Source organism: Lontra canadensis, unplaced genomic scaffold (genome assembly GCF_010015895.1).
Source record: "Lontra canadensis isolate GAN:19392208 unplaced genomic scaffold, GSC_riverotter_1.0 scaffold1176, whole genome shotgun sequence".
Lineage (NCBI taxonomy): Eukaryota > Metazoa > Chordata > Mammalia > Carnivora > Mustelidae > Lontra > Lontra canadensis.
The window spans coordinates 1-10,193 of NW_022632160.1; the positions used below are offsets into that span (position 1 = coordinate 1).

The window sequence follows — 10,193 nt, forward strand, 5'->3', positions numbered from 1 at the left end:
ATATCACGTATTTCCTTAGTGCTGTTTAAAGAAATACAGAGTAGAACAAAACAGATACTTGTTGGGAATTTTTGAAAGGTGATGTTTCAGCTGTCCAAGAGGTGCATTAAATAACTCCAGCTTTACTATTAAGTAATGCAGATTTTAAAAACAGTCAAATTAAATGGCATTTCATCTATCAATTGGCAGACATTTAAGATAATAGTACTGAAATCCTTTGGAGGAGTCAGCCATATGGTCGGTCTTTTGGGGCAGCAAGTGGAGAAGGAGCAAGAGGAATTGATACAATTTCTGTGGAAAGCAGTTTGGCAGCATAGATGTTGTGAAGTACGTTGTAACCTTAGTCTCAGTATTTCTACAGCTGGGAAACTGGCCTAGGGAAATATTCTGTTTCCGACATTCCGACAAAATGTTTTATGTATAGAACTATTTGTCATATTTAGAGTAGTAAAAACTGGGAAACAGTCTTAAGTATCCAGCAACAGAAGAATGAATTAGAAATTACTGTACAGTGACACATCCTGTGGCTCCTCAAATTGTTTCAGAGGTTATTTAATGGCATATAATGTCATTAAATACAAATATATTTCATGACATGTCAATCAGTGGCAGGTTGCTTAGTAAAGAGGAAGTTCATGCAGCATAGCACAATTTAAAGAACATAAGATTTCTGTGTGCTTGTAAAATCATAGAAACAAATAAAACAACATGTAGAATGGTTATCTCTGGTGATAGAGTAATGATTGGTATTTTTTCTCCATTATTCATTATCCATGTTATTATCCACTTCTTCTTCACAGCATGTCTTAGTTTTATAAGTAGAAAAACATGAAACATTATTATTAAAGGTGGTTCTTACTAAGTTCTTGGTCTTTCCTTTTTTAAGGATACGGTCTTGACGCAGACGCGTCTTGGCCCACCTGCCGCTCACTCTCTCTCTGACAGTAAAGAACGTAGCAGTCTCGTTAAGCTAAAAAGTGAAGTCAAGCATGAAGCATCTGTGGAAATTCAGAATCCAGACCTGAACACCCATAAAAAATGTTTTTTTACTTTTTCGTTGAATAAACCCTCTGGGAAATCAGACTTTAGTGTGTTTACAGCACATGGTAAACTCACAGAGAATATCTACTCAGCCCTGAGAGCAAATGGCAATTTCAGTAAAAGGATGGAGAAGCATCTTAATAAGAACATCTTTGTTTATGAAAAGAATACAATACGCGGATATGTAAATTTAGGAATGCCTCTCAAGTGCCTACCTGAAAATGCCCATTTTAATATAACACCTGGTCCAAAAAAGAGTGACCTGGAAGATGACCAGATACTACGCCAGTGTGAAGATCCGAACATGGAATGCGTTCTTTTTCATGTGGTTTCTGTTGGAAGGAATGTAAAGAAGATTCTCAGGATCAAGGAAGTTTACGAAAAAGGAAGTACACTTTGTATCTATGCCTTAAAGGGTGAGACTATCAAAGAAGCTCTAGTCAAGGATGGCCGATTTCGTTCTGACCTTGACGAGTTTGAATGGGAAATAAGGGAAGATCATCAGAAAATTCATGGAAAACAGTCCCTGGTGGATGAAGTATCTGGAAAAACCTTAGAAATGGACATTTTTAAGAAACGTGTCAGTAAAGGTGCCCCTAAAATAAGGAATAAACAGAATGAAAATGCCAATGATGAAACCAGTCCCTGGAATCAGATACAGTCTGAGATCAAAGAACAGGAACCAGAGACAGATGGGGACACTGAAGATGTAGAGGCCAACAGAGAAAAAATCGTCCTACCTCAGAATCTAGCGCATGATATTGCAGGTAAAAAGCGACGCACAATTTCTAGAATTAGGAATTATTATAGTAATAGTTTCAACAGAAGACACTGGAAGAATAACTCAAGACATAGGCAAAAGCCCCATGTGGTTATGCAGCATGTTATTAAGCAAACTATCCCGAGGACAGCAACTGACCTCTGGCTAAAGAATTGCCAATTGTTCAACAAAAGTATAATGGATCAATACCCAAATTTGAAGGAGGAAGCACTTCGGATGAGAAAGTATTTTCAGGATGAAAAGAGGAGAACCAAACTGACAAGCTTTCAACAGTTCAACGTATATAAAAAGTATTTTGGAAAAGTGACTGAAAATTCTACTTCAGTTGCAACCTGTGAAGATCTTCTCCATCTTAGTGAGTCAGTTGGGATCATGACATGGAACAATAATGGAATCACAGGGAATGCTACTTGCTTTGTCTTCAATCATGATTATATTTTCACCTGTCGGCATGTAATACATTTTATGGTGGGAGAAGGCAGAGATCCAAGGTTTTGGCCAGATATAATAAGCAAATGTGCAAAGGTATCTTTTAATTATAAAAGGTTCTTCCCTAACAATGTTGATTGGTATGACATTGAGCCATGGTTTGAAGTGTCTGATGGACCTCTAGATTATGCCATTTTAAAGCTAAGCAAAAATAGAAATGGATTTCCTCCAGGCCTGTTTAGACGAATTTCCTCTCCACCGCCTGATGGTTTGATTTATATAATTGGTCACCCAGAAGGCCAGGTCAAGAAAATAGATGGCTGTGCTGTGGTTCCTGTAAATCAGCGGTTAGAGAGGTACCCAGAACAGCATCGAGATGAGGTGGTAGGACCCCATGCTGCCACTTACAATGCTTTCTCTATGTTCACCCAAAGAAGTTTCCTACCAGAAGTCTGTAACACTAACACACTTAGCTATGATACCTGTTTTTCCAATGGGTCCTCTGGCTCCCCAGTGTTTAATACATCTGGTGAATTAGTTGCTATGCACACTGTTGGGCATTTTTATGCTCATGGTGGTAGAGAACATGCCATTATTGAATTTGGCTATTCTATGTATTCAATTCTTTATGATGTTAAACAGAAGAATGAGAGGTTGTATAAATTCTTAATGGAAGAGAACAATGAGAACCATAATGAAAATGATAACAAACAAGAGTTGTTTCAGTCTCATCAGACTGTACCCATGGAACACTAGGAAAAAAAAATGTTTTATTCAAGAAAATATGCCAATAGCTTAGAGTATTGGGGGCTGTTTCCTTAAAGTGTAATGAATATTCTTTTTATTTTTATTTTTTAAAAATTTGTCAGAGAGAGCACAAGCAGGGGGAGTTGGAGGCAGAGAAAGAAGCAGGCTCCCTGCTGAGCAAGTGTCACATATACCCTGATGTGTATTGTTAACCCGAGCAGCATTGCTAACAATAGCCAAACTACGGTAAAAGCCCAGGTATACATCAGCTGATGAATGGAAGATGTGGGGGCACCTGGGTGGCTCAGTTGGTTAAGCAACTGCCTTCTGCTCAGGTCATGATCCCCGAGTTCCAGGATCGTGTCCGACATCTGGCTCCCAGCTCCATGGGGAGTCTGCTCCTCCCTCTGATCTTCTCTTCCCTCAAGCTCTCTCTTACTGTCTCTCTCTCAAATAAATAAATAAAATCTTAAAAAAAAAAAAAAGAAATGGAAGATGTGGTATATATTTGCAGTGGAATATTACTCAGCCATCAAAATGATGAAATCTTGTCATTTGTAATAATGTGGATGGAGCTAAAGTGTCTTATGCTAAGTAAAATAAGTCTGAGAACGACAAATACCATGATTTTATTCATGTGGAATTTAAGAAACAAAGCAGATGGATGTATGGGGAAGGGGGAAAAATAAGAAGAGAGAGGGAAACAAACCATAAGAATAAACTGAAGGGTTGATGGGGGGAGATGGGTGGGGGATGGGCTAAATGGGTGATGAATATTGAGGAAGGCACTTGTCTTGTTGAGCACTGGGTGCTGTATGTATGTGATGAATCACTAGACTCTACTGAAATTAATATCACACTATATGTTAACTAGAATTTAAATAGAAATTTGAAGAAAATAAATAATATCTCTAATTTGCAACTAAGATTGTAAATCAGATTCTTTAAAATAGATGCACTTGCCTCTTATTGGGAGATAGAAATAAGATGGAGACCATCTTTTCTCTTCTGGCAAACAATGTCATAGAGAAATGAGTGTCTAGAGAGAGTAGTGTTGGCCACCGTTAAGTGTCAGTGTCTAGTCCTCAGCTTCATGTGTATTGAAGAGTGATTGCAAGCAGTAGCAGCAGCTAAAATATCCATATTGCGATGTCTGGTCATTTACTTTGATAGTGTGGAGAGGCATTTTTAACAGCTTCCTCATCCACCTTCCTGATCCCTGGTTTCCAACTAAGAGGGTGAATTCTTGAACTCCATTCCAGCGCTGGCCCTTTGAATCCCTCCCACTGCTTTTGTCATTCTAAAGATGTTCTAAGGATGGCTGGGGAGCTCATTGGTATAAGCATCCAACTCTTAGTTTCATTGGCTCCAGTCATGATCTCATGGGTTAGGGGATTGAGCCCTGTGCCAGGTTCTGTGCTTAGCTTGAAACATTCTCTCCCTCTGTCCCTCCCTGCCCTCACAAATAAATACATCTTCTAAAAGTGTTCTAGCAATTAATCCCTTCAGTTGAAACTCTTTTACCCGCACAGATCTCTGATACACTCTTCCTACCAACTAGCCTTTGATTGTCCAAATATGTGATCGCCTCTCAGTTGTGCTGAAGCCATAAATCTCAGAGAAATTGTTGGTTCAGAAACTCTGTATCTGTATGTGTGTTAGAAAGGTACAGGAACAACTGCTAAATTTCAAAAGAAAAATAGAATGAGGTTATTTCTCACATGGTAGTGTAAAGATACAGCCCTCTGTGGTTGTGGGAGTTTCAGGGTGTGATGGTGTTAGGTTTTCTCTGTCAGGTCAAAGATGGCCACTAAACCTCTGGCTAACACACCTACACAACAGCCAGGAGTAGAACAAAAATGTACAAAAGGGGAGTATACCTCTTCTTAAGAACACCATCTAGAAAACGCATATATCACAGCTGCTGGTAACCGTTGTCTACAACATGGTTGTGTAGCTCACTTAACTGAGAGTTAGGCTGTGAAATGTGGTGTTTTTCTGGATGACCAGATAGATGCCCAGCCTTAAATTTTCTTGCTTTGGAATAAAGGGAAAATGGATTTTGGATGATCTATCATGTCAACCCACTCATCTAGCCTCTCTGGTATCTATATACACTCTTCTTTCCACTTACAAAGCATACTTCGCCACCCACAAGATAGTCCAGAATTCTGGGTCACATGCATGTCTCCCCATCATGTCTGGATGCAGCTCCTCATAGCCAGAGATGAATCTGCCTGTTCCCTTTCACCCTACTCACACACCCAATAGACTGTGGCAGAGTATGGCCAAAATCCAACCTCTTAAAGTAAAATTTCAATTCAGAAAAGAGAATGGAAAACACAACTGTTACAGCCCCGTAGCAGTGATCAAATTCTCTTGGGCAGAAAGTGCAGGGTGCCCAGCTCTAGCAGGGAGCACAATTTTAGGTCACTGCAGTTGTTGGTCACTGCTCATGGCAGTTGGAATTGCCTTGACCTTTGTCCTTCAAAACCTCGGATTTTGTCCTTCAGGTTGTTCTTTTCTATTGTTTTCTGTGGCCATTTCTTTTTCTTCTGTAAAGTCCAGTTATAATAACTTAGGATTTATGTATAGTAAAATACATCGCTTTTGGTATATAAGTCTATGAATTCTGACATATACATATACTGGAGTAATTACTACCACAATCAAAAAGTTAAGCAGGATTTTTTTTATTAATTTTTTAAATTTATTTTCATTGTAACAGTATTCATTGTTTTTGCACCACACCCAGTGCTCCATGCAATCCGTGCCCTCTCCAATACCCACCACCTGGATCCCCCAACCTTCTACCCCCTGCCCCTTCAAAACCCTCAGATTGTTTTTCAGAGTCCATAGTCTCTCATGGTTCACCTCCCCTTCCAATTTCCCTCAACTCCCTTCTCCTCTTCATCTCCCCTTGTCCTCCATGCTATTTGTTATGCTCCACAAATAAGTGAAACCATATGATAATTGACTCGCTCTGCTTGACTTATTTCACTCAGCATAATCTCTTCCAGTCCCGTCCATGTGGATACAAAAATTGGGTATTCATCCTTTCTGATGGAGGCATAATACTCCATAGTGTATATGGACCACATTTTCCTTATCCATTCATCCGTTGAAGGGCATCTTGGTTCTTTCCACAGTTTGGCGACCGTAGCCATTAAGCAGCATTTTTTAGAAAACATAGTACAAGCTTCCAGAAATTTAAAGATAATTTCAGTCAGTGTATAGCTTTCCCTAACTTCTAGGAGCAATCTGGAACATGTTCCATGGTGAGGTGATAAATTTGCTGTTAATTTTCATTTCTTTTACGTCTGGAACATTCGAATCAGAATCCAGTCTATACATTACATTTGGTCCATAGGAGTCTCTTCAGTCCCTTTTAATGTATAAATTCCCCCTTTATCTTTTCCTGACATGTATTTATTGAGTAAAGTGGATCGTACTTGTCCTGTAGAATATTCCACATTCTGCACCTTGCAATTCCATCCTTGTGGTGTCATTTAATGTATAGTTGGAGTCCCTGTATTTCCAGTAAGTGGTGGTTAAATCTAGAGGCTCAATTATATTCAGTTTGGACTTTTTGCCAAGAATACTTCCTAGGTGATTCTAAGGAAAGTCTGGCCTTACATTTACTGTGGGCCAATATCTGGTCCTCATATCCCTTAGCGTCATGAGATTCAGGATAACTCCCACTAGCTTTCTAAAACTGAGCACTGAATTGAATGTCATAGGAACTCACCACTTCCAGGAACTGAGCAGAAATCATTTTCCATCCTCATTCATCAACCTTTAAAATGTACTCCCACAAAATTCCCTGGTTGTGGATGGCAAAGTTTAGCAACTCTTGAAAATTCTCTTTGTAAAAAACTTTTCCCATGCCTTCTGAAAGTCACCCTCAGATCATAGTAAGTTTAATTCTCGTGTGAAGGTTAATGTTATTATCAACTTAACTCAACCACAAGGTGACCAGATACTTGGTCAAATATTATTCTAGGTGTTTCTGGGAGGGTATTTTTTTTTTTAATGAGATTAACATTTAAATTGGTAGACTGAAGAAAGCAGTTTGCTCTCCCTAATGTGGGAGGGCCTCATCCAGTCAGTTGAAAGCCTGAATAGAACAGATTTATTTGGGAGACCCCCAAGTAACAAGGTATGCTTCCTGTATGGCTGTCTTTGAATTGGGACATTGACTTTTTCCTGTCTTAGTACTTGAACTGAAACATTGGCTCTTTTTGGGTCTCAAGCTTGCCTGGTTCTCAGACGTTCAGACTCAAATTAGAACTTCACCAGCAGCTTTTCTGGGATTCCATTTTGCTAGCTCACCTAGAATATCCTGGAACTTTCCAGCATCCATAAGCACATGAATCAACTTCCTATAAAAAATCATATTATTTTATATATGTTTATGGATTATGTTCCTCTGAAGAACCCTAATACATATGGGAGCAGGACCTCTACAGTGAGACATAGGCCATGAGGGAAACATCATCTTTCTCTTACCCAGAAGACAAAAGAGAAGCAGCAAAGAGGATGTGTCATTCAAGTTTAGGGGCTGCTATTTTCCATGTCTTAGAAGCCTCCCAAATACCATAACACCAATTCTACGAAACTTCCCTATCCTTTGTAAATGAATGTCTTTAATTTCACAAACAGGACAGGGAAATCTGTATATGCAGTTGCCACTGGAATTCAGTAATATAAAAATATCAGAGTTCTAGTAAAGATGAGATAGATATTTCAGACCAACTCTTCCACACACCCCCCCCACACACATAGAGGCACACTGAACAACAAGAAAAATCTAGACTTAAAATAGGAAATGCCTGTGTGAAGGCATCAAAGCTGTAGCCAAAGAAGATACCAAAGCAGTATTCTACCGAAGTACAGGGCCAATATCCCAGTGAGGAGGGAAACCCAAACAGGTCAGTTCTGTAGTTAGTACTGATTTTACCTTAGAGGCACCTGCCAGTTCCAGAGATGACTGGGAGGCTGAGAAGCTGACCAGACATTTGAAGACAATCATGAAGCTGAGAAGGCACAAGAATTAGAGCTTAAGGCCTATCAAGTAGTAGGGGTTCTGGTAAACACAGGATTTGGAATGCAAAGTGTTGCATTCATAAATAAAAATGTTCCAGATATTGTCTCAGCCTTCACAGGGATACAAGTCAGTTTGAAATCATCTCAGTCCAAATTAGGTTAAGGTGACTGGAGATTACTAGGGATGCCAGTCCAACCATCCCCCAGAATGAATTGTAAAGTCTCTTTGGAGGAAGGTTATATCATCCTGAGTCTTGTATTTTTTTCTACAAGACAAAATTTGCTATGTAAAGATGAAATCTTGAACTTCTAAAGAGAAGGAAAGGGACTTATATTGGTGACATAGATTAAGAAAGATGGCCAAGATGTAGACTTGATGAAAAGAATGTGACCATATTCTTCTATCCAATACTAACATGAGAAATGTATTATGATTATTTACTTATACACCAATTGAAGGGCCCAACATGTTTATTTGAGAGACATACCTTCTTTCTTAATTATTATCTGAATAATGGGGAGTTAAGTTCTATTCTAAGCATTTGACTCATCCTTTCTCTACCAGACCACCATGGGGACTGACATTTCCTGTTTGGTATTTACTGAAATTGAAAGAAGGAATTATGCAACAAAGGGTCACGTATAACTGTAACCAAAAGGATATCTTTAGACATGTCCACAAAGCTGTGGGACCTCTTGTCAAATCCTGGGAACCCACAATGCCTCTTGCTACACCACACACGTAAGGATTTCAGATCTGATCCTGTTGCTGTAATTAAATGTCTAAAAAAAATTGTCACAGGAGCTCCAGTTGGGGGAGTCAGATCCTCAAATGTATGTTTTTAAATAGCATGCAAAGGAAGTCTGCCTCTCTCAGTGGAAATCCTGGGAGGCAAAGCATATGCCACCACTGAACTTGCCTGCCACTTGATCCTGCCGCATCCCTTTGAACCAAAGGTGGGTCCAACCAGCCCAGACAAGAGGTGGTTCTAAGTTCTTATAGTAAGATGTGTTTTCCACCGAAATTTTCGGTAAAGCTTATCACTGGGATGTGCAGGAGTCAGACGCAGAGACCCTGGGACTTTGCCACAACAAGCACATCTAAACTTGGGATATGTAGCTCAAGTGTCACCCCTGGGTGCTGGCATCCCTAAAGCCCTCTCTATGCCACCACTCTCTTTCTTCATTTCTGTGTTACAGCACACCAGTTGTAACTCTCTTTTTACCTTTTTCACGTACTAGATTGTAACTTATTTGATGATTAGGACAATGTTACATTCTTCTTTGTATCCCCAGTGCTTACACTGTTCATTAGCACACACTTAAAGTTCTAGTAACTCCAAAAAGAGTGGATACACTTTTTTTTTTTTTAAAGATTTTATTTTATTTATTTGTCAGGGACAGAGGGAGAGAGAGCGAGCGAGCACAGGCAGACAGAGAGGCAGAGGGAGAAGCAGGCTCCCTGCCGAGCAAGGAGCCGGATGTGGGACTCGATCCTAGGACGCTGGGATCATGACCTGAGCCGAAGGCAGCTGCTTAACCAACTGAGCCACCCAGGCGTCCCTGGATACACTTTTTTTATTTTTATTTTTTATTATGATTTTTTTGGATACACTTTTTTAAAAGAATCTAGATTTATAGTTCTTAGACACAGGTCAATGAGAAATGAGTAAAGGCTACCCTATAGCGTATTCACGGGATCTCTACCGCAACAGGTAATTTCCAACAACACAAATCAGTTAAAGATGAGGTCCCAAGGGTCGGCTCCTCTAGCTCTTCAGTCTTTGCTGCTTAGTCCTCCCAGGCTTCACCCAACCCTGCAAAGGACAGCTAAGAAGAGAAAATTGGAGCCTGGTCCACACCTCCATGGTGAGAAAACTTGCTAATCTACCTTCACAGAACGCTCGCTTTGGCTTTTTTTTTTTTTTTTTTCTTGTTGATTGTGAAAGTCGGTTATACAATTAAAGTAGAACTAAAAAACCCTCAAAATGAAATCTGACCAGGGATTCTTCCAGTCAGTCTCATAATGTTGTGCAACCACTTCGCCAACTGCCAGTGAAGGAGGAAAGGCTGGATACAGAAATTAACTGGCAGGCTTCCAGAAACAGAAAGTGGCTGCGATCAGCCCTAGGGAATTGCAGTGCGCTTT

The 10,193-nt window shown here is 39.8% G+C and overlaps 1 protein-coding gene across 1 annotated transcript; it reads left to right on the forward strand.

The window, feature by feature from the left end:
- Nucleotides 1-862: 862 nt before the first annotated feature.
- On the forward strand, nucleotides 863-3,276 carry FAM111B (family with sequence similarity 111 member B; the record flags this gene model as incomplete). The annotated part of the gene is made up of 1 exon (XM_032850885.1): nucleotides 863-3,276. A coding segment is annotated over one exon (2,145 nt), but the record flags the coding sequence as incomplete, so codon positions are not given.
- Nucleotides 3,277-10,193: the final 6,917 nt, after the last annotated feature.